The sequence below is a fragment of the Nelumbo lutea genome, chromosome 6, assembly GCF_056320005.1.
Source record: "Nelumbo lutea isolate HS-2025 chromosome 6, American lotus-T2T, whole genome shotgun sequence".
Lineage (NCBI taxonomy): Eukaryota > Viridiplantae > Streptophyta > Magnoliopsida > Proteales > Nelumbonaceae > Nelumbo > Nelumbo lutea.
Genome location: NC_142689.1, coordinates 68654102 through 68678589, shown reverse-complemented (window position 1 = coordinate 68678589; position 24488 = coordinate 68654102). Strand labels below are relative to the sequence as shown.

General features: G+C 37.8%; 2 protein-coding genes across 2 annotated transcripts; one reads left to right on the top strand and one right to left on the bottom strand.

Annotated features, from left to right (window-relative positions):
- The first annotated feature begins 1221 nt into the window (after positions 1-1221).
- Positions 1222-13321, top strand: LOC148849475 (serine/threonine-protein kinase BSK1-like). The gene is made up of 9 exons (XM_088952388.1): positions 1222-4566; positions 4709-4844; positions 5572-5705; positions 5925-6030; positions 9006-9091; positions 10961-11149; positions 11380-11544; positions 11780-11893; positions 12865-13321. Exons 1-9 carry the CDS (start codon positions 4234-4236, stop codon positions 13102-13104), a joined length of 1503 nt encoding a protein of 500 aa, XP_088808514.1. The 5' UTR covers positions 1222-4233; the 3' UTR covers positions 13105-13321.
- Position 13322: 1 nt separating this feature from the next.
- Positions 13323-20066, bottom strand: VAR1 (FtsH extracellular protease family). The gene is made up of 5 exons (XM_088952387.1): positions 18336-20066; positions 16820-17066; positions 16550-16733; positions 15419-15590; positions 13323-13666 (listed from the first exon to the last, which is right to left on the bottom strand). The coding sequence occupies exons 1-5, from the start codon at positions 19671-19673 to the stop codon at positions 13445-13447; spliced, it is 2163 nt and encodes a 720-aa protein (XP_088808513.1). The 5' UTR covers positions 19674-20066; the 3' UTR covers positions 13323-13444.
- Between the last annotated feature and the right edge of the window lie 4422 nt (positions 20067-24488).

Below are 24488 nucleotides of genomic sequence, written 5' to 3'. Positions count from 1 at the left end.
CGTGATTCCCAAACTCTACTCACCTTACCGTTTATCACACCGCCTTGGAACAGGATCTGCTCTTCACACATGCACATCCACCCACCGTGCATTGGGAATATTTCCCGTGAATAATAACTTATAAGTATGGGAGATGTTCCCACTAGATGGTATGATGTGTATGTGAGGCGCGAGTGAGGCGCCCACTATGAGTAGCAGATCTGGTCTCCCACATAATTTCTGGGATGAGATGACGTAAACTTACAATTTTGTAATATTATCTCCAACCAACGGTTGAATGATGAATGTATTCATATAGTATCCCATCCCAATCCTATTCCAACCCTACCTGGATATATTTCCTTAGTCTTACGTGGCAGAAACAAGGTATAGGTGAATAATTTTGTCTAACCTTCCTTCCAAACATACACAATCACGTACAAAGTACCTGTCCACGCACAGAAAATTAAAGTGGACCCACCCCCAGTCACCACCCTAATAAGATAGCTAGGGTGAGTAGGCTCCAGTAGCTCCGTCTCCGTGATTGGGATATTTGGGAATGACTGAATGAGCAAACAAGTACACCACCCGTGAGCTGAGCTCCCAGGCCTCCAGCTTTTTTGTTTGGCAGTGGAATATATTAAGTTAGACGCTGCTGGGTTATTGTCACTTTGTCAGCTCAGTTGATTTGCCCACACCCATTTCTCATTCTTTCATTCTCCTTAAATTCCGGCCGCGATGGTCGAACTCACTCCGTTCCTAACAAAAACAACTACCGGCCGGTCCCATCAGACTGAGAGTCAATTACTACTCCTTTAGCTTGATCCCCATTGATTCACTACAACGTTCAAATGCATCGGTGGAATCAGACTGAGTTCAAAATTTTACTACTGGACGTGATGCGTTGATGGAATGGACTGCTGATGTCCAATGGAGTTGATGCAATTTACCAAAATACCTGCTCGAGATCAATTGCAACTGAGAGGACTGAGGAGGTTCCATACAAGAAGAGATAGTGTGTTGATGATGGCTATGCTATTTTTACCCAGGTTAATTTCAGCTTTCTCAATTACCCAACAACGTAAGTTTTAGTTTTCGCCGGAGGAAATAAAATCCAATGATTTAAGGGTAATAGTCTACAATAAGCCAGGACTAGAATAATAGTATTATCCTCTCCTGTGTAGATACGACACATCATCATCTATCCCTATTTTTCTTTGCATGGCTGATCAGTGATAAGTCTTTTTTTTTTTTTTTTTTTTTATAATACAAGGATAAGTATTTTTATTTTCATGACTGTTTAATTATAATCTTATACTTAGGGGGTGTAAGAGAACCGAGCCAACTTGCGAGCTATTCGGTTCCGTTTGCTTAATATCGAATATTTCGGCTTGAAGATTGTCAAGTCGAGTTGAATAGTTAGATGAGTCGAGTTCAAGATTCATAATACCTAGTTTGAATAAGTCATGAGTTCTAATAAAATATTATTTTTTAATAATTTTTATTTATAATACAAATAAATAAATTTATGATCCAGTTTTTTATAATATATTTTTATTTATAATATTTCATAATATTGATTTATTTAAAATTTTTAATATATAATCGAGTTTTTTAATATATTTTTTATTTATTATATTTTAAATATTGATTTATTTATATTAGCTTAAGACAAGTAACTCGCAAGTATCGACTTGAGTCAAGTTAAAGTATGAAACTCAAAACTCGGTTGAGTTTCGAACTCTGGGTTTTTTAGTCGAGCTCGATCTTGAGCTACTTAGGGTCAGGTTTAGCACTGCAAGTCAGGTTATCCTTATTTCATGAATTTCAACTACTTGAACTCTCTCTCGTGTTAGGGTCCTAGTCCATAGATAATTCAACACATTCCCAACCCAACCTGACCTAAGTTGCATCCTTAGTCGGGTTTTTGAGTTACAAATGATTTCTAGATATGGTCTGTTCGGGTTTTTTTTTTATATTTTCCTTATTATATTCATTTTCTTTATTTTCTTTTTTATAAATATATTTATGTTTTTGGCTTTCAAAAATAAAAAAAAAGAAGAAGTACATTTATGTTTTATATATCTTCCATGCGTTGTGCCCTGATAGTGTCTCATCTCTCTCTTTTCATAAGGCTAAAGGTGGATAGTTCATGTAGGACTTGAAACAAAGTCTGGTCTGGGGTAAGCTGAACCCACCCTCCTAACCTGTGAATTTCGATCAATAACACTTAATTATCAGCTACCACTTTTATGATATTTAATTTGTTGATTTGTTAAGTTTTTCAGTATTGTGTATTTTTGTATAACAGTCGAATATTAAAAAAAATGAAATAATCATTATATATCTTAGAAATGAATAATAAATAAATTTATAAAACACAAGATTATAAACTTGTTATATATATAGATAATCGGAGTCGAGTGTTAATTGGATCCGATATGGGATCTGAACCAATTATAAGATGAAAAGTTGATCCACAGCCACAGCCACTGCTGTTTCAAGCGTCTACATGGCCTTGGCTTGTGACTTGTGAGCGATAGATCCGAACTCCCTAGTTAAGACATGTGTCTATAATCTACGTCCATGGTTCATTTTGTGTGTAGGGTGTTGCCTTAAAAGGGTGGCATCATTGGTTTTGTTTGTTGTAATTGAATTTGTATAAGATAATAGTTTATACATAAGTCATCATGTATTTTGGATTGGTTGGGTGTTTCTAATTGGGCTAAGATTCGGCTTTAATCATGAACAACTTGATCATATGGGTTAAGTTGTGATAGAGATACCCAACGAAGTTAAGTGTTAAAAATTATTGCTTCGATTCTTCTTTGGGAAGTTTGGCTTGAAAGATGTTGAAGAATTTATGAAAACACTTGTGTTTTTATTCTTCAGTTCAAGCAGAGTTCTTTGCCTCCGACTTCAATTGATGGATGTAATAAGGTTCTATCCTTGGATTGTATGAGGATTGTTGAACGTAAATTTTAATGTTCGAGGCCGATGGGTCCAACCTGTTGAGAGAAAGAAAGAAGATGTCAGTGACCCTGGGAATTATCACAGGGGTGAAGGCTCTGGCGATCAAGTTAGCAAAGGGTTCTAAGGGGTCAGACCAAGCAAGAGAGGAAATTTAGAGTCTCGAGTTCCGATATGTTTACATCAATGTGGGAGCCCCTTTTTATAATCGAAGTTGCCTAAGAGGAGGACTAGTTGGGAGCAAGAGGCAGCGGTTGGTAGTGATTGGTGATGGATGGTCAGGGTGCATCCAGCCAACACCACGTCTTAGGATTCGCAGGATGGCTGGGATGAATCCGACTGACACCACATGTCAAGATTTGCAAGTTGGCCACACACCCTTACATCACTTGCCCCCCAGTCTCAAGGTCGTAGTGACCGAGGTCAATTAGCGGGTTGTGTCGAGGCCTCGGCTACATTCACGTTGAGGCATCGGCAATTCCAAATCTGATCGTTGTACGTGCAACGTACGTACGTACACGTGGCAGCGAACGAATAATAAATGAGGGGAGACGCCAAGTAGGTGAAGTGGAGTTACAACATATAAATACAATAATGGTTACATTACATGAACATGATATGCCCGGACCCGGTTTATGTGTCGGAGGTCCTAAACTCATATTCGTCTCATTCTATATATCTCTCTCATCCCCTGCCCAACAAACCAACCGACCGTGTAGTCAAAATATATATAGAAATGAGTTTATGACGATAATACCCTTCTTTAAAATAGATTCCTTGGTATTGAATTTGAAGAGGGGAGGGGAGAGAGAGAAGGAATGAACCGAATGACCGACGAAGGAAAGACGAGGAGGGAAGATAGAGAGAGAGGGAGAAGGAGGAGGAGGAGAGAGACTCCATTAAAAAATAATAAGAGAAGAAGAGAGATAGGGACAGGTGAGTGTGAAAAGAAAGAGAAAAAAAAAAAAAAGAAAGGGGGGAGAAGAGAGAGAGAGGGGGCCGTTTCCCCTCCGAGGCTCCCTAAGCCCCATCATTAGTAGATCTCTCTCTCTCTCTCTCTCTCTCCTTTCTTTTCATACACAAAACACAGAAACAAACAAGACGGGATAGACAGGGAGCGAGAGGGGAAAACCGGAAAAGTAGGAGAGCCGATTCTCAATTTTCTTTCTCTTTCTTTCTCTCTGTTTGTCTTTGCTCCCTTTTCTGTTTCTCCTCCTCCCAACCAGGGCCTCAACAACCAAGGAACAAGGAGCAAAATTTTGAAAGGAAAAAAAAGGAACAGTCATGGGCTGCTGTGAATCCTCTCTCCTTACCGAAGCTGACCCGGATAAAGAGAAAAAGCAGAATCAGCACAACCAAAACCCGCCCTTCAACCACCCTCCTCCCTCCGCCGACGATGGTCCTGCAGGAGCTGCCGCTGGTGGCGTTCCTCCTTTCTCGGAGTTCTCTCTTTCCGACCTTAGAGCCGCCACCAATAACTTCAGCTCCGACAACATCGTCTCAGAGAGCGGCGAAAAGGCCCCTAATCTCGTCTACAAGGGTCGCCTCCAGAATCGACAATGGATCGCTGTCAAGAAATTCACCAAGACGGCCTGGCCCGATCCCAAGCAGTTTGCTGTATAAGCCCGCCCTTCTTTTTTTTCCCTCTTTCCTCATTTTATTTTTTGTCCTTAATTCTCTTTTTCTTTCTTTATTTCGATTTTATAGATATGCTTTTTAATGATGTGCTGATTATTGCTGTTTCTTTTTTGGTTTTTAGGATGAAGCATTGGGTGTGGGAAAGTTGCGGCATCAAAGGATTGCAAATTTGATCGGTTACTGCTGCGACGGTGATGAGAGGCTGCTTGTTGCAGAGTATATGCCCAACGATACCCTCGCTAAGCATCTATTCCACTGTATGTGCGCCTCCCTTTTGTTCTAATCTTACTTCTTCATATATCTGGTTGCAAAATTTGAACTATTCTTGGGGCATTATGAAATTCTTTGATTATTTCAATCTGGCTAAAATTATGGAGTCAAATACAAACCACTTGTTTGGAAGATATGACTTTCGCAATCAATTGCTTGATCTTAATGGGTAACTTTCTGGGCACCTGATTGAGATTCATCTCGTTGTGGTGGCGTAGTAAAGTGGGTCTGTAGGAGCATGAATAAATGGCTAAAGTCCCTAGCAGCATTCCCGGGGTATTGCATTTGTAGCTTTTGTTGGATTAAATTTTCATTTGGTATTCCTTGTCTGAGTCTAATAAGTTGGTAATATTATTTGATACGAGTTGCCAGACGAGATCAAATTGAATGGTCCAACTAATGCAATTATTTTATCCTCATTTCAATAGCTTTTGCATTTATGGTCAATCGCCTCATATTTCCTTGCGTTTCTTTTCTGTAAGTCCTAACTGATGATTATGAATTTAGTTTATTGGCTTTAGTTGTAAGAGGTATTAATTAACTCATCTTAGTTCAACTTGAGATTTTCCCTCCCCATCTCAGGTTAGCTACATAAGTTTTAGTCCTCCCTTTCAGCTGAGTGTATATAGCTCTAATAAATCTGTATGCCAATTCTCCTGCTTCCTTTGTACGAATAGATGTAAAACCTAGATGCTAATTCTTCTTTCTTCACAGGGGAAAATCAAACCATTGAGTGGGCCATGCGCTTAAGAGTTGCTTTATATATTGCTGAAGCTTTAGAATATTGCAGTACTGAAGGCCGGCCTCTGTATCATGACTTGAATGCTTATAGAGTCCTCTTTGATGAGGTGTTATTATTCATCTCTTTTCTCAATTTCAATATTTATTTTTTTTTCAGTGTTCTATTGTTATGTAATTCCAAAGAATAAAACTTATCTAACTTCTATATCATGCAATTATACAGATTTCTTCATTTCTTATGCAGTTCACCTTTGCATAGTACTATTCAAATGATGTAATGTGTCTTTAACTTCCAAATGGTTTGATGGTTCTATTTGCCCTTGTAGGCTGGTGATCCTCGGCTTTCTTGTTTTGGACTTATGAAAAATAGCAGGGATGGGAAAAGTTATAGTACAAATCTTGCTTACACTCCTCCGGAGTACCTACGAAATGGTATCTTTTTATAATTACCTATGAAATGGTATCATTTCTCTTTTTTCTTTTTTGTTTTTTGATGAGTGACTGATAGAATTTTTTAAGATTTAAAATAAGTACATGATCAAATCATCCACCCTATGGTGTAGTTAGCCTCGGAATGGTATCACTTACTCTTGGTCCTCAAATTTATGGTTTTGCTTGTTGTGCATCTATTCCTTGCTTGTTAACATCAATAACCCACATTAGATAAATCTTATTCAACTTTGAATAAGGAAAGATCATTCTACAATAATTACTGCTAGCCTAAGTATTGAATTTGTTCACACATTGTGGTTCATTCCTATAGAAAACGTCTCTTTAAGAGAAATCATTAGGGTTTAAAGGGTTTTGACACAAACACCCCAAACCCACAATAGCTGAAGCTTATTGCAATCTTTCATTTCTACTTTATGATTCTTTGAAGTTTGGGAATAAATACTGTTCTTCTTTTAGTCAGTAAATGTATCTGGTATTCTGGTTACACTTTTTTATATATTTGAAAGAGAAAAAGGTTCAAGAGATGAGCCCATTTTTGTGCTTGTTATAGAAGAAAGCATGGTCTCTACATGATGATTGAAATTATGCATTGATACCCAAAATAAATTAGGTTCTCTATCCTCCTGATCAAAATAAGCTTGGGACACCATTTTCTGATAAAAAATTCTGTTGTTTCCTTTCTTTCCGAAGACACCAATAGATCAAAAAGGGAGCAAGATACCATGATATGCAACCTTACTGCAAAACCTTTTGCTGGATAAGAATCATCTAATCTTTATAAATCTGTTGGTATGATCTATTGGTGACCAAACAGCTTGTGAAAGTTTTGACCACACTTGATTTTTTTGGGGGATCAGCAACAGAAATTACTTTCATTAATTGAGAATTAAATCATTACATATGATGCTGGAAATTAATCCAGCAACCCATTCATTTTTTTTGGGTAATACATTGGCTGAAGACAATGAACGAGTTCACAGATTTTTCAACAAATGATATGTTAAGAAATTGGAAATAAGTTGCTAGCTCAATTTCAAGAAAGAAAACTTTGAATCTCAATTGGAACCCTCCTCCTGGTTTTATCAAACTAAATTTTGATGGCAGTAGTATGGGGAATCCAGGGCCTTTGGGTATTGGGGGGGGGGTATTAAGAGATGAGAGAGGTTAGCTTTGTTTTCTGGCCCAATTGGAGTGGGAGACTCCTTGAGGGCTGAGGTGTTAGCAGCCTTGAAAGGGGTTCAAAGGGCCAAAGAAATTAATGCTAAGAAACTGATTATTGAGGGAGATTCTGCGATTGTAGTGGACTGGTTGAAAGAAGACACTGCTAAGATGTGGAGCTACAACAATGAGAAGAGAAAGTTTAAATGGCTGATCAAGGATATGGAAGTCCATTGTACTTGGGTAAAAAGAAATGCTAATTCCTTTGCTGATGGATTAGCCAGACAAGGGGTTAATAGGGCTTCTGAGTTTTGAGCTCAGTTGTAAGTTTTTGTGTTTTCAAGTCAGGTGTATTCTCATGCCTAGGGAAGCTAAGGATTTTTAGCTCCCATTCTTTGTAACTTTATTCCCTTATTAATGAAATCTGTGGTTATTGATAAAAAAAAAAAAAACAATTCTGCCCAAAAGAGTTCTTCCCTGTAAACCCTTTGCTTTGCTGGGACGTCAGCCAATCCATTTCCCATTCTTTTCATCCACCTGAAAGTAGCTTCCACCCATGTAGTCAATATTCTCTTCTCTTATAGTTTGCCTGAATATTCCAAGCACCCGGGTTGGATTGTTGCAGCTCATTGAAGAAATAACTAGCTTTGAGTCTCCATCAACCTCCACCTTCTTCAATTCAAGCTGTTTGGCTAATTTCAGTCCTTGTAAGAGAGATGGGACCTCAGCTTTTAGTGAGTCTCCATGCTCAATCAGTTCCAAGTATAATGCTACCACCACACCTTCATTTCTAACACTCCAATTCTTGACGGTCCAGACTTACCCACAGAGCCTCCATCAAAGTTCAGTTTTACATTGTTATTGTGTGAATTGTGAAGGGGATTTCCATTCAGAGACAACTACATGCCTTTTACAATTGTGGACTTGTCATTGTTTCCAATGATCTTAGTATACCATCTACTGAGAAAGATTTAAAGGCTTGTTTGCTTGAATGATCATTCTACTCAACACACCTGCCACCAAAGTGAGCAAGAAAGAGGAGGGGGGAACCCCTTGTCTCAAACCTCTCTTTGCAGGGAAGAAATCTCTTGCCACTCCATTAACCAAAATGGAGTAATGACAAGAACTAATACATCCTTTAAGCCATTTACACCACTTGTTACTAAAAACAACTTTCTCTGAGATCTCAATAATAAACTTGTAGTCCACCAAATCATAGGCCTTTGCTAATCCAACTTGCAAAGTACTCTTTCTTCCCCTTTTTTTCATCTTATCATCTGTATTTTCATTAGCAATCAGGATTTGGTCCACAATTTAACAGTTGAATTAAGATGAGATGAAGAGTATTTGATGGATTTAAAACTTATTTGGAATATACTAATACACATTTTTCTTACCATGCCTCAGATTTGTTCACCATATGTTTCCTTCTGGTAATTGTAAAAAGCTACCTCTATAGAAAACATTTAGCCATTCATATGTTAGTTTTCACAAATTCATTTCTCTTTAACTGTATAATTGAAAATTTAGTCCTTTTGATTCAGAATAACGATGTCATGTCACCTACATAGAACATGATGTTGGTATACTGTACTGTAGCATCCAGTTGGGAAGAAAGTAACAAGCTGATTTCTTCACCTTGTTCTTGAATATTTTGCACGACAATCTATGGAGTGTGAACTGTTTTATCATTGTATTACAATAATGGCTATTCTTCTTTGGTTTTGACTACTAGTCCAGTCTTGGTTGATTTTGACTAATTCCATCTGAAACAATGATGATGTGTATATTTGTAGGGAGGGTCACTCCTGAAAGTGTTGTCTTCAGTTTTGGTACAGTCCTCTTGGATCTTCTTAGTGGAAAGCACATCCCTCCAAGTCATGTAAGCTCTTTTACTTCTATAGCCCATTCAGTCTTTTCTTTTTTATGGACAAGCTGAGATGGAAGTTCTAAACCAGTGGAATCATGATTAGAAAAAAGTAGCCTGAGGTGGTAAAAGAGATTTATGGACTTACATTTGGACAGAAAACATGGTTGTTGATAAAGCACAATGGCAGGACAGGATTTGTGTAACTAACCCCAAATACATGGGATTAAGTCTGAGAAGAGTGGAGTTAATTTGTACTTAAGTTGATATAGGAAGACTGTTTCTATGAATATCTTTCATTCCCCATATTTGTCATGATTGACAAGATGGTGACAAGATCAACATAATTCATTAAAAAGTAGTAGGAAGCACAATGGCAGGACAGGATTTGTTTAACTAACCCCAAATACATGGGATTAAGTCTGAGAAGAGTGGAGTTAATTTGTACTTAAGTTGATATAGGAAGACTGTTTCTATGAATATCTTTCATTCCCCATATTTGTCATGATTGACAAGATCAACATAATTCATTAAAAAGTAGGAGTTATTCCTTAACTTATTTGAATGTGCAGTGGGAAGGGAAATCATCACTAGATGCATTTATCAAAAACAGAAAAAAAAAATCACTAGAGGTCGACCATACACAAGAAATCACAAAATATTACCAATCCAAAACAGCCATTTTTCATTTGAATAAGTTCTTCATGCTGGATGCTGAAGATGGTGACAATATGCCTATGGACCATCTGAAGTGTGAGCATCCAACAAGAACTATTTGGATACTTCATAGTGTTCTCTCTTTTTTGGGCTTACCAGTAATATGTCCATTGGTCTGGAGGACTATCTAACATGTATAAATCTGCTAATTTAATTCATTTCCCTTCTTTCTGTTTTTTTTTTGGAAATTTCTAGCCTATTAACTTTCAAACACTACAATTTTTTCTTTTAAGTGATCAGTAAATCCCACCTTTTCCAAAAAAAAAAGAAAAATTACATGGATCTCCCCTGTACTTTAGGGGTGTGACACTTAACCCCTGTTCTGTTTTCTGTGACTTAACTATGCCTTGGTATAATATTGAACCCCCTAATGGTGGTAATAATGAGTTAAAATCAGACCATTTTATAATTTTTGAAGCAAAAATTGAGACTGAATAGGGGAGGAGTTGGTACTTGCAATGGGGATTTTAGTAGAAATATTAGGACGGGATAAACAGAAATAACAAAGGGCTGGTGGTGGGAGCAATGGTGAAGGTTAGGCATATATAAAATGGAGATGAATGGATTGTTTGTGGTGGAGAAGGTAGAGATAAGAAAGGTGGTGGTAAGGGGGAGATGAAACAAGTTGTGGAGTGTGGGCAATGGTGGAGGTGTAAGATATGAAGGTTCAACAGTGTTCAGGCAATGGTGGTGGTTATTAAAACATTGGTAAATCATTTGGAGATGGTTGAGATTAATTGACTGATCCTAGCTGATCAATTCATATGGTGACTTAGTCACTATGGTTTTTCACCTAAAAAAAAGACTTAAGTCACTAAGGTTCATATATCAAATTTCTGTTTGAGTAAATGTAGAAGAAACCTACAAATCACATCTTTTTTTTTTTTTTTTTTCTTTTTTAGTAAAAGATCGAGAATTATACAAGGGGAAACCCCACAAAAAGAGCTAATACAGCTCTCAAGTAGAGGAGTGCCTTATAGTGTGAATGACTCATATGTACAAATTATCAGTGTCCCATTACCTTTACTTGACATTGGTTGATCATGGCATGATACTTAGCTAGAATGTTTGGTGTGGTTGGAAATTCTATGTTTATATATGTCCAATTTATTCTAGTTTGAAATAATATTTAAGATCCTTGATTATTTAATCTTTGTATGAGTGCAGGCTCTTGATATGATACGAGGTAAAAGCATACTTCTCTTAATGGATTCACATTTAGAGGGAAACTTTTCCACAGAAGAAGCAACAAAAGTCATTGGCCTTGCCTCTCGATGTTTGCAATATGAACCTAGGGAGCGGCCCAATACAAAGAACCTTGTTGCCACACTTTCTCCATTAAATACAAAACCCGATGTAATTTCCTATCTTTGCTTATGGTCTCTATTTTTGCATGCTTGAAAACTGCAATAAGAACCTTGAATAAAGTGTTGGGCCAGAGCTACATTCTTGTTGTGCATCCATGCAAAAACAATTTATTTCTACTTCACTGAGATGCTTTTTGTTTTCCTTTTTATGAGAATAAAAGAACAGCTTATCAGGATAATCTTCGTTCTGATCTGACCTCTGTGATTCTCTTCATACAGGTGCCATCTTATGAAATGATGGGAATACCAAAGCAGGAGGAGGCCCCCACTGCACCCCAACACCCTCTCTCTCCAATGGGAGAGGCCTGTTCACGCATGGACCTTACAGCAATCCATCAGATTTTAGTGATGGCACACTATAGAGATGATGAAGGAACCAATGAGGTAATTGATTTGTATGTATGGGTAGTCTGGATCTGGTCCCAACAACTGATCCCAATAATCATTGCAGTTGTACATCAGGAACATCTTACCATGAAGGACAAGGAAGATGTTCCCAGTGCATGGCTGCAATGGCTGTTGGGGCACTCTTATGACTAGATCCTGACTCATGAATGGGGAGTCTGGGAGATGCCTTTTGGTGCTTTTCTTATGGTTCTTTTGATGTTTATTTTTGCAGTTATCCTTCCAAGAATGGACACAACAAATGCGAGATATGCTGGAGGCCAGGAAACGTGGGGACTTTGCATTCCGTGATAAGGATTTTAAAACTGCCATTGATTGTTATTCTCAGGTGAGCGTTCTATTTCTGGTGTGGTGAAGGGAATTATTTCATGTCTGTAACAAGTTTTTGTTTTCATATAAACGAAATTGGATTAGCTGAACGATTTAGTTGTTTAGCAGGCTGTGGTGGGGCCCATGCATTTTATGACTGGTGCGGAATGTTATCATTGGTTCCACAGCCTTCTGAACAGCTATTGCATTTAGCAAATTCTATCTCCATATAAACATGTTCTTATGGAGAATTTTGAAATAGTGATTGTTTCATCAATCTTAAGAAGCAAACGTGAGGTTAATCAGCTTACTACCAATCCATGAGTTGATGAAAATTATTTAAAAATGACAGAAGGGAAAAACATAACGTGAAAAAAAAAAGTGAACCCAAGAAATGGAAAAGGTCACAACCTGTGAAGGAAGTGGAAAGAAGTATCACCAAATACTAAGACCCAGAAACCATCTGAGTTGGAAGGCTTTCCCCCCATAGGTTTTGGTTCTTGGTGTTTTCCTGATCAACTATAGGGCCTGAGGGATGGTGCCAATACTCAATTGCCTAGTGCGGTTTCTAAAATCTTATTTGACGAGGGCTGCAATGGATTAAATCAGATATACCTAGTTCTTTTAATATTTGAATTCCAATTGAATGACATTCCATCTGATTTAAGTTTTGATTCAGATGGATTTAGATTTTATATTATACATTAATTTTATGTAGATATAAGCATAACATTGGTTTGGGTTTGATTTGAATTTGGACAAAAAGATATAATTTGCAGCTCAATATTTGACTACCTATTCTATCATTTTGTGAATCCAAAGATCCATCAGTGTTGATCTATTGTTTTTCTTTTAGCTATTTAGTTTTTTTTTTTCTTTTTTTTTTTTTTTTGCTTTTAGCTCCTATAACGCTTGATATTTCGGTCATCAGTCTGAGCAAAACATTTCCTTTATTTTCTTGGGTGTTTTAACGTCATTCCTTTTTCGCAGTTTATAGACGCGGGAACAATGATTTCTCCAACTGTTTATGCACGGCGGAGCCTATGCTATCTCCTTAGCGACCAACCAGATGCTGCTTTACGAGATGCAATGCAAGCACAATGTGTTTATCCAGATTGGCCCACGGCCTTCTACATGCAGGCAGTTGCCCTGGCGAAGCTTGACATGCACAAAGATGCAGCTGACATGTTAAAGGAGGCTACGGGACTAGAAAAGAGGCAAAGAAGATGAGAGGCAATGATCCATGAGAATGAGATTCGAGTTCGACCATATTCATATTTATGATAATGCATTCACCATGCAGTTGTTGATAGGAAGGAGCACACCGAGCATGTGTAATCAAATCAATCAATCCAGATGGGAAGTTGGCTTCTCAACCCAAAAGAAAAAATGTGAGGGGAACCCAAGTTTTTTTCTTTATATATCAATGCATGTTCCTTTTTTCTTCACTCTATATTTTCCATTTTTTTCTCCATTTTAAGGAAATAATTTCTTTTTTCAAGATGTGTATATGTCTTATTAAATAATATTATAATACAATAAGAATCTTAAGAGGTGATAGGTCGGTGGGTTAAGCAACGTATAACTCCGCCTTGCCGTCAATGAAGAGGCTCATGAACTCTTCCCCATCCACGGTCTCTTTCTCCATAAGAAGTAGAGCAAGCTTGTGGAGGATGTCAATATGGGTCGTAATGATCTGCGTGGCCCTTGCATATGCCCTCTCTACCAGTTCTCTCACTTCTGCATCCACTACATCTGCAGTGGCCATTGAATAATCCTTCTGGGATGACATCTGGAAACAAGACAAATACCGGACAGACCTTTTAATCATATGAAGATAGAGAACCATTAAACGATAAAAAGCATGTTTCCTCCAGATTAATCATTTATGCCATTTCACAATTTAAAATCACTAACATCTTTAAAAAAAAAAGCTGGATTTCTCATCCTCGAGTCTGGTTCTTGAAATTAACCCGACACATTTCGGTATTCAAATAAAATTTTTATTCAGAAATCGAAATTTAGAGGTTTCCTAAGTTCGGAAATCAATTCCCATGTGTAAGGCCCATCACTTGTTTGCTTTGCTAATAATATGGTTGGATCCAAAAAAAAATGGAAAAGGGAGATGTTCTGAGTCTTTCGACACAAAATACACTAAAATATTTTATTACAGTTAAAATAGAAACAAATTGACACCACAAAGGAGAAACAATGTGAAATGCCTTCTACTGGGAAATGTTTTTTCTGGGTAAATTACAGACTACCACATGAACTTTGGGTAGTGATTACTTAACCTCCCAAAGTTTCATTTGTAACAAAGACCTCTTTCTGGTTTGGGCAAATTTGCCATCACTATTAGCATTCCAAAAGTCGACTTCAAAAGCATTCTCAAGTAACTTCCATGTGCATATTTAAATATTTCTAAAACCCTGAAATGACCTTGTATCATTTTATAAGACCATTTTGTGCAAAATTGATAAAATACAATAAAAAACAGAAAATAAGGCTCAGTTTGGAAAGAGTACAAATACAAATGTGTAAAGTGCAAATTGTATTTGTACTCTTTCCAGACCGAGCCTAAGGAAAAACAGGAAATTGTAAACTAAAACAAAATACAAAAAATAAAGAAAACACTGAATTGCAAAAAAAAAAAAAAAAGCAACAAAAAGGAAATTGAAAAAATTATAACAAAAATACAGAAAATTGCAGACAAAAAAAAGGAAAGTACTGATAGAAAAATACAATAGAATACAAAATTTGATCTTTACTGTCAAGTCCACTAACAGAGGGGGGGGCAAAATGCCGGAATCTAAAAAGAGTGGGTCTTTGTCACAAACGAAAGTTCATGGGAACTAAGGCCCCATTTCATTCACGGAAATAGGGGTTTGGAATCAGAATTAGAATAGGTTATTTTGATTCCAACTGTTTGGTTGGGTGTAATCGGAATCCCATTCCCATTCCTGCTGAATGGCATTCCACCATTTGAGGGAATGGCCATTCCCTGCCCTTCCCTGCCCTTCCCTTGGGAATAAAATCCTATTCCTGCTGATTCTAATTCCCATTCCCATTCCTGTCTGGGTCTTGAACCAAACAGACTACGGGAATGGAGCATTCCGATTCCGATTCCAGAGGATTTAGATTCTAATTCCAACTGCGAACCAACCCTAAGTGTCACAACTCCCAAAGTAGATGGCAGTCTGTAATTTACCTTTTTTTTTTTGACATTATCCCTTGCATAACCTAGGTAAAAAGTGGTGTTGCCGTTTGAAGTTGAATGTGCTCAATCATATCATTTATGTGGAGTCAAAACAGGAATGCAACACCATGGCTTAAGACACCACGACCATTTGAAGAAACAGAAATAAATCACACATTGAAATTGTGTGGGCGAAACGTTTTATGAAGTGGCACTTCATAAAATTAACAGGTGGCAAATGCCACCAAGCTAGATAAAAAAACTCTAATCCATAATCACCTCGCCCCCTCTAAAAAAAGAAATAATAATAATAAATAAATATACAAAAAGAGGTAAAAACACTCTCACCTGTTGACCTAAGAAGGGATTGCCACCAGGTCCACCAATGGCAACCTGTCCGATCCTTTTACTGAATCCAAACCGTTCAACCATCTGCCTAGCCACACGTGAAACCTGCATGAAGTCGTTGGAAGCACCAGTTGTGACATTATCTTTCCCGAATATGACCTCTTCCGCAACCCTGCATCGGCAGTGTGTAGATTAGAAATAAATCATATTTTGTTTTCTGCCAATCATGATGTTCATTCCAAATCCCCTATAGAAACCCAGAGGTTTCTCGTCTCCACAGAACAGAGATGTCCTAAGGTTGAGGTTAGTAAGGAACCCAAATGGGAGCTCTTTTTTTTTTTTTGACAAGTAAATGGGAGCTCTTCATAACGTGTATTCTTTTTTTTTTTGGCATCACGTGTATTCTACTGAGAAAGGGCAAACGATGCTACAATGAGGTCAGTTGCATCCCCCTCTTTGCACTCAGAAGCAGGCCCTCTAACTAGGAAATGGAAATCCATGGTAGATATGAAGGTTCACTAGAAAGAAGAGAGTTAGTGAGAATGGTTCGAAAAAAAAGAAAAGAAATGAGAGAGGGAAGTGTTTGGACTGGATAAAAAAAGGAAATAAGAGAAACTAGAAAGGGAGCAAAGGCCAGAGAACATGATTGATGAGGCTGCAATTTCTATTTTCATACCAGGGGGGAGGGGGCGGGGAAGGGGCGGTTTGGGTGGAATATGTATCCATAAATATTCAAATAAACAAAACCCATACATGTGCCCAAAAACAGTTGACTTATTTTATTGGGGACACTGTTGAGGTCACAATATCCCGGACACAGCAGATCCAGACTTGTGGACAATTTGAATTCCTCTCAAGTGCGCACAAGGCAAATTGGCTGAAAAGGTTAGAAACTCAGAATGCAATTTCTGAATCTTGTTTCACTTGAAAGCAATGGATTATTTACCATATGGTTCATTGATTTGGTTCAGCAGTGGATTATTTAGTTAGGAATCATCTGAATGTCTGTTTATGAATTCTTTACCAAATGCAGATGATGATGATCTCTCCACAGGTTATTTATTTCACTAAGATTAACAAACCAACTCTTTGATTTAATGGAATGATAAGAAAGATGGGTCTACGACAAACCTTCCACCAAGTGCTACAGCCATTTGGTTCTCCAGGTAGCTTCTGCTGTATAACCCAGACTCAAGCCGCTCTTCACTTGGAGCAAAAAATGTAAGCCCACCAGCTTGCCCACGAGGGATGATAGAAATCTTAGCAACTGGATCATATTCTGGCATGAGTGCACCTACCAGAGCATGCCCAGCCTCTGCAAATAGCTCGAATTATGTTAAACAGTTGACATAAATTGCAGTACTCTGGAAGGTAGCATCTACAGCAGTGGGTAAAACATACCATGATAAGCAACTAATTTCTTTTTCTCATCTGACACTACTGCATTCTTCTTCTCAGGCCCAGCAATTATCCTCTCCAAAGCATCAGATATCTCGTCTTTGCTTATCTCCTTGAGGTCCCGCCTGGCTGCAAGAATGGCTGCTTCATTCATCAAGTTTTGCAAATCAGCACCTGTAAAACCAGGAGTTCTTCTTGCAATCTTTTCAAAATCCACATCCTTTGCAAGTGCCTTTCCTCTGGAGTGCACCTGTCACAGAGAGAACGGTGTTGTTGAAAAAAACAAAGAAAAACTACAATATATTCTATTACTTTTTGAAAAAATTGCCTGATATTTTCCATTCGAAAACTGCATGTATATGCAGGAATAGACTTCGGATAAATGTCTAAAGAACAAATTATTGTCAAGATATCGTTGCTTCAAATGAATGTGTGCATAAAAAAAAGTAAACAAAAACAAATAAATAAATAAATAAATTGAACTGAAATAGAGCAATTGGTCAGACTAGAAGAGCTGATAATTTTCAGGTTATCAATTAATTGCCCATTAATCACTTCTCTACTCCGAATCTAGATTAATCACTGGTTAAACCAGAGATCCATTTGGCAAGGACGAACCATATAATTCTGTCCACAGGAGGTGCTAGTTCAAAAATGTTAGGCACCTCAAAGAAAGCTTGATAGAACTTGAGCAGATTTAACTGGACCCAGCAGAGCTAGGAACACTTCAGGAAGACAGAGGCAGAGTCAATTATATATATATATATATTTGACAATTATGACAGAGGTTGAGTTGTATCTTCTGACTCTTCAGATCCATTAAGTTACATTTGCAGTTTGTGCCCATTGTTATTATTACATAAAGCCTCTTACTGCATAGCTGGTATCCTCTCAGAATTAACATAGTTTCCCCTTCCATTGCCCCGCATTTGAACCTTGCATCAGGATAATTACATCCAGAATGTTCTCCAATGACATTTATTATTTTTAATCTCTATCTTGGTCAGTACACAAGTTGCATGAGATGCAAATCATCACTGAAGACCGTACTATTGGATAAGCAAGTGCTTGACTACTTAATCATGTTTAAGTCAATTAGATATATCAAAACAATCTGTTGCAAAATGAATTTTCTTAAGACTTCTTTTCCGTGAAAAAAAGAACAAATGGCCTGATTTTACTTCTTTCTACTCACACTAAAGATTCGTTGCTGACAAACCGAAGGTTTTTATTATTTGAGTTGAAAGAAAAAAAATAGTTATTAACTAAAAGGAAACTACATCATAAACGATTTTAAGATAACAAGAAATGATATTTTCAAGCAGAGTTTTATTCTCTAAATTTGAAACTTTCCAATAGTTTTGTTCAATCAATTTACTTAACTTCAGTTCCCTTTAATTTCCTTTCCAGAGCTCCTAGGTTAGTATTGATTAATGATTTCACAAATTTCTAATAAGAAGAAAGGTTTGAAGAGCATGGAAAAAGCGTTTGATCAGACTTCAGAATTAATTGAGCTAACCTGAAGTATCTTGACTCTACCGGCCACATCAGGCCTGTCGACTGTGACCTGCCGATCGAACCTGCCAGGCCTTAGCAATGCGGCATCAAGGACGTCCGGCCTGTTGGTGGCAGCCAGGACGATCACACCACTGTTGCCAGAGAACCCATCCATCTCCGTCAGAAGCTGGTTGATTGTCTGCTCCCTCTCATCGTTTCCACCTCCGAGCCCAGCCCCACGCTGCCTACCCACGGCATCAATTTCATCAATAAATACAATGCAGGGGGCCTTGGACTTTGCCTTTTCGAACAAGTCCCGAACCCTCGATGCTCCAACTCCTACGAACAACTCCACAAACTCCGACGCAGCACACGAGAAAAACGGCACTCCAGCTTCTCCAGCAACGGCACGGGCCAAAAGGGTCTTTCCAGTTCCAGGAGGTCCGACCAAGAGACAACCTTTAGGGATTTTCGCTCCAAGTGCAGTATACTTGTCCGGGTTCTTTAAGAAATCAACAACCTCCTGCAATTCCAATTTCGCCTGGTCGGCACCGGCGACATCAGCAAAAGTCACCCCAGTCTCCGGGACCTCCTGGAATTTGGATTTCGACCTACCGAAGTCCATCGGACCACCGAGACCGCCTGGGCCACCTGGGCCTCCCTGTGCTCGTCGGAAGAGGAAGAACAATCCGGCGAAGGCGAGGAACGGGAAAAGAAGATTCCCGATGAAATTGAAAAGGCCGTTGCCGGAGTCACCCTCCGAGACGGAAATGTCGACGCCGTTCATCGCTAGGATGTCGATCAGATCTGGGTCGTTAGGGACGGTAACGGTGGCTCGACGGCCATCGACAGCGGTGAGCTGGAGGGCACTCCCGTCTTTGCTGAAGCGAACACGTTCGACCTTTCCTTTCTTGACTGCATTGAGGAATTCGCTGTATCGCCATTGACTACCTTCAGGGAGATCAGATGTCGACTGGGCTTGTGGTTTTGGGGCAGTAAGGAGAAGATTTTGGGAGAAAGGAGAGGATGCAGAGGGGTTGGCCTTGGTGGCTTCGGCTTCAGTTACAGGTGGGGGAGATGGGGTGTTGATGTTGTTGTCTATGGCCAGGGCCGCGGGAGGGTTTTGTGCAATGGAGGAGAAAATTAGGGCAGCCAAAGTGGCCTGAGATGGGATGTTTCTGAGGGTGTTTGAATTTGAAATGGGGTTTCTGTTCAGAGTGGATTTGGTGATGAGGAATTTCCTTTTAGTGATAAGAGAAAGTGGGAAAGAGGGTTTGGTAGTTTTGGGGGTGGGGGGAGAGAGGTGGAGTTGAGTACCAAGGAAAGTTGAGGAGAGGAGGGGATTGGATATGGAAGCCATTGCTCGCTCGCTTTGGCTGTTTCCAAGTTTACTTGGTAATAGGCTAATAGTAATAGACCTTCTCTCTCCGTAGGAATTATCAAGTTTTTTCAGTGAAGTCGAATTCGAGCTCCACTGAGCGAGGCGAGGGAGTACTGTGCTGGCCTGTGTCTTGTTCTGTGTTGGAATTGGAGATAAAGAGCGGAGGGGCGTCAAGAATTCACAGTAAAGGTTCTGATAGAATCGGTTAGTACTGTAGGCTCGGGTTGATGAATGATGATAGATTTCCGGATGGAGATGGTGTACGTGGATGCAATTCTGATTTTCGTGTTAATAGAAAATGCAATTTAATGGGTGCCTTGGATTTTGATTGTTGTTCGGACTGCATCTACGTGGTGTAAACAGGTACCAGTCGTTTTTATTCTTGGCTTCTTGTTATTTCTTATTTGAACAAAGATACGGCCACATAGTCGTAACACGAGGGCGTCGTGGATATTTTTCATACTTAAAAAAAAAATGTCTTTTTTTTTTTTTATAGATATCCTTGCTCTTTGGTGATGAGACGCTCAAATAAAGAGGTGTTCATTGTTTGCTTCAAAAAGTAAAATAAAATCGAATCAAATTAAATTTACAGTTTGGTTCGGTTTTATATTTTGTTAATTTGTGGTTTATGGTTTTGGTTTGAGTTTTTGAATTTTATAAATCGAATCAAACCGTAAATCAAAATTATATATGATATAAAATATAATATATAAATAAATGATGTATAAATGTTATATACAGTATAATATATCTAAACTGAATGTGTAAAATTATAAATATATAATAAATTCTTTAATTTTATAATAAAATAATAAAATAAAAGTTTTGATTTTTATAGGTTGATAGAATCAAAGAATGGTCCAAATTTCTCCCACCGTATTAAAAAACCATAGCAAACTATAACAAAACGGTTTGGTCTGACTTGGTTTTTATACCAAAACGGTTTGGTTTGGTTTAGAAAATTTTCAAACCATAATTTATTGGTTTGATTTAAGATTTTCTCTAAACCGAATCATAAACACCCCCACTTCAATCTCGTATAAATGGTGTTTCAGTAGTGCAACACCGCACCTATCCCCCTCCCCTCTCAAAGAGTACGGGTCTGCTCCTTACAAAGCCCTCCAGACACCAACCTCACAGAGCCTCACATTGGGAACATCTCCCGTATTTGTTTGTTATTATTCATGGGAGATGTTCCCAATACATTGTGGGATGGCTGTGAAATCGGTGTGAGGAACTAATCCCAATTCAAATTTGGTGATCTCCATCTCTTGGAAAGAACATATCAACTGAGCATAAGCATAGGGCATCCCACAAGTGCCCCACATGCACATTTCACCATACACAAGTGGGAGGTGTTGCGGCTAGTGGTGCAACTTGGGCGGGCTCAACCTGAGATTTTATACAGGTTGGGTTTGGATTTTTAGTCTTCTAGCTAGGCTCGGGCCTAAGAGGTCGGGCTTCTTTATTTGCATACATATTTTCCATAGGTCTCTCCCTTGCTGATGGTCTAGGCTGTCCAATGTGGACTGCTAAAGTTTTTTCTTTTATCGTATCCTTTCTTTGCCACGTATGCACCTAGTTTCATGTGGGGCTGTGCAAGGGGCCTTCATCGTAACAGCAATTAGGTGCCCAAAAGTGGTACAAGATTCTCGTTGAAGTGTTCAAGGTGCTATATATGAACACTCCCAGGGTGGTTCATTACGATATTTTAAGGATCAAAAGAGTTGGGTAGAGGTTAAAGTCCCTTTTGAGAACATTTATAAGTACTTCTTTTAAGAGCTGGGACCACACATTAAGTGGTTATTAAGTGATTTTGTGTGTTTGGTAAAAAAGTGGGAAAGTACTTTAAAAAAGTGACTTCAAGTTTATTTTTTTCAATACTTCTTCAATAAGTACTTCTCCAAAAAAATGGGACAAACCAATCCCTAATATTTTTTTGTAATACCTAAAATACCCCCACACGAGGGTTATACTTCCTTCTTCTCCATTCACTCGAACATCTCTACTACTAGGTAGTGGTGCACCAATTGCAGGCCCACCGACGACCATCGGCGGTGAGGAAAAGTGGCAGGCGGACTTGTCGTTTGGCCACTTTCTTCTATTTTTCAGAAGTTATTTTTCTCATTTAATCATTTTTTTGGTTTTTTTTTTTCTAACTTGAACTCTCTGTTCTTCGTAGATCTACTTGAACTATATGTTTTTTCACAGATCTACACTTGAAGTTATTTTCTGTTTTTTTTTTTTTTTTTTTTTTTTTTTTTTTTAACTTGAAACTCCATAGAGATCGAACTCTGTTTTTTCTTCCTGGGTTAGTTCACAAATCTGGGATTGAATACACTACCACAAAGGTCAAACTTTAGGATCAAAACCCAGATTTGGTTGCTAGTATGCAGCCTTGCCACTCACCATTCCTATTTTTTTCTTCCTTAGTCTTTAGCCTTGCCACAGAGATTGAACTCTGGGATTGCAAATATGTTTTTTTCTTCCTCAGTCATCATTCCTGTTTAACGCCGCCACTCACCACTGTTGCCGGTCTAAACCCGCCGCTGCAACAACGATGATGAACAGGGAAAGGGAAAGAGTGAAGACTAAGGAGAAGAATAAGAAAAAAGAGAAGAAAGAGATGGCGTGGGAGAAAAAAGAGAGATGAGAGATTGGAGGTGGAGATTGGAATGGATTCACCGCCACCGTTGGTTATGTGTCGTGAGGAAGATGATGAACAATGGATTTCAGGGGGGGTTCTGAAGAAGAAAAGGAAGAAGAAGTATGAGATGGAGAGGGAGGCCAGAGTATTTATTATTTATTATTATTATTATGATTACTATTTTTTATTATTATTATGATTACTATTTATTATTATTATTGTTATTATTATTATTATTATTATTATTATTATTATTATTATTTTGGGTCCATATGGTGATTCACGTGTGGGTCCATGCGGAATATTAGTTAAAATGTATAGTTTAACATGTGAAAAGCATTGTATATATGTATGAGTGAAGTGAGGGATAAAATTGTCATTTGTGTCAATATAAGCACTTATGGGGAAAGACATCCCCACCCCAATAAGTGCTTAAAAACATAATAAGTGATTTGAAAAGTGGGTTACCAAACAACCTTAAGTGGTTGTTAAAATAAGTACTTCTTTGTTGCACAAGCACTTCTTTTAACAAGTACTTAATCATGAGACATGGTATAAATGTTTTGTTGAAACACAACTTTAGGTTGTGTTTGGTTTGAAGGAAAAAAGTAGGGAAAGGTAGGGAAACCTTTACAAACCTTGTATAGGTTTCCTCACATTTCCCTTCCTTTCCCTACCTTTTCCTTCAAACCAAACATAGTCTTAGTAAATTAAAGCAAACAAACCTGCTTATCTTCTTGCAAATATCGAGGCTGATGAAAGAAGGTTTCATTGCTATATTTTCATGTTTGAGCTGTAGGGAGTCGAAAAGCTGATTATTGAGGATGAAATTGTGGCTTATCTACAGTTTCAATTAGATGGTAAGGTCAGTTTCTTATTGTTTTTTGTTGTAGTAATGTTTATTTTTGCTTTTTCTATACGTGGGGATGAGTGCATAAGGGAGTGCTTTGTATGATGGGGTTTTGGGGCAAGGTGGGCTATGTCCTCCTATGTACTTTTGTTTATTGTTATAATTTTTTAATAATTAAAATTTTAAGGTGGTCGCTTTATGTAGTTCAAGTTCATGTAACGAGAAGTACTAGAGAAGACAAGTGGGGCTATATTTGAATTCATTAATTTAATGTTATTTTTTTTGGTTAGTGGGTTTTTAACGATTAATTTGTTAATTGACTTTGGTTTGTTAGTGGATTTTTAACAGCTACTTTTATTAAATGCTTCAAAAATTAGTTTTTTATTTAATATTCCAATAGCTAGTTTTTGTTTTTTATATAAAGTCTTGTAATCTTAAGCTAGAGCAATCAATTTTTTTTCCTTTGTTTTGTGAACCTTAGAGCTTTTTTTTTGAAAGTTGAGAGAGTTTCTCTTGGGTGAGTGAATCCCAATCCCTTTTGGGAGAATGAATTCCCAACTAGTTGATTCTATATTGTAATTTGCATATTATCAATGAAGTTCCATCCAATTTTTTTTCCTCTCTTACAATTCATTTTTGAGCAAATTTCTTTCATTTATTTTCTTCATACTTGAGCTATGTCATTGCTCCTTCACTTGGAGTAAAGTTTGGGGATAGAAAAAAAAGTTCAGTTAACATATGGGTCTCACACTAAATGATAGAACATTATTTTTTTTTGAAAGCCTTATAATTAAGCACATTCAAGAAGGATAAATTTGATTAGATTAGAAAGGTGAACTTCATGTAACAATTGTGAAAGTATTATTGGCATAACAAAGAAAAATCCAATTGAAAATTAAATTCAGAAAATTAACGATACTAATACTTTTGAATTTTCACTTATAATAAAGCAATGGGCAGGGCAAATGTTACAGTGCAGAAATTGAACCAGGAAGCGAAAAAATGAACCAACAATGATAAAGTGAGAAGTCATAGTTGACATCTTAACATTGTTAAAGTCTAACATGGCTGATTAGTATACTAGTGAAATGTGAGCCAATAAAAGATAGATAGATCATGCGGTGTCTTTAAATGTTTTGTTGATATTGATGTTTAACCAGTTGCAAATATTCTTCAACTTAAACTTGTACCCACTAGGCCCTCTTCATATTCAACTTTTAGCAAATTAATCATAGTTTTAAAAGGCATAAAGCCTTGAGGCATGAGGCTTTGCCTTAAGATTGAAGTCTCATGACTT

Bases quoted from the DNA above. Each gene is read 5' to 3' on its own strand.
- LOC148849475 (XM_088952388.1), top strand. From the start codon at position 4,234: ATGGGCTGCTGTGAATCCTCTCTCCTTACCGAAGCTGACCCGGATAAA. The intron at 4,845-5,571 runs GTATGTGCGCCT...CTTTCTTCACAG, and splicing joins CGCTAAGCATCTATTCCACT to GGGAAAATCAAACCATTGAG. The intron at 11,150-11,379 runs GTAATTTCCTAT...CTCTTCATACAG, and splicing joins CATTAAATACAAAACCCGAT to GTGCCATCTTATGAAATGAT.
- VAR1 (XM_088952387.1), bottom strand. From the start codon at position 19,673: ATGGCTTCCATATCCAATCCCCTCCTCTCCTCAACTTTCCTTGGTACT. The intron at 16,734-16,819 runs GTATGTTTTACC...AGCTATTTGCAG, and splicing joins GAAATTAGTTGCTTATCATG to AGGCTGGGCATGCTCTGGTA. The intron at 15,591-16,549 runs GTTTGTCGTAGA...CTGCCGATGCAG, and splicing joins GCTGTAGCACTTGGTGGAAG to GGTTGCGGAAGAGGTCATAT.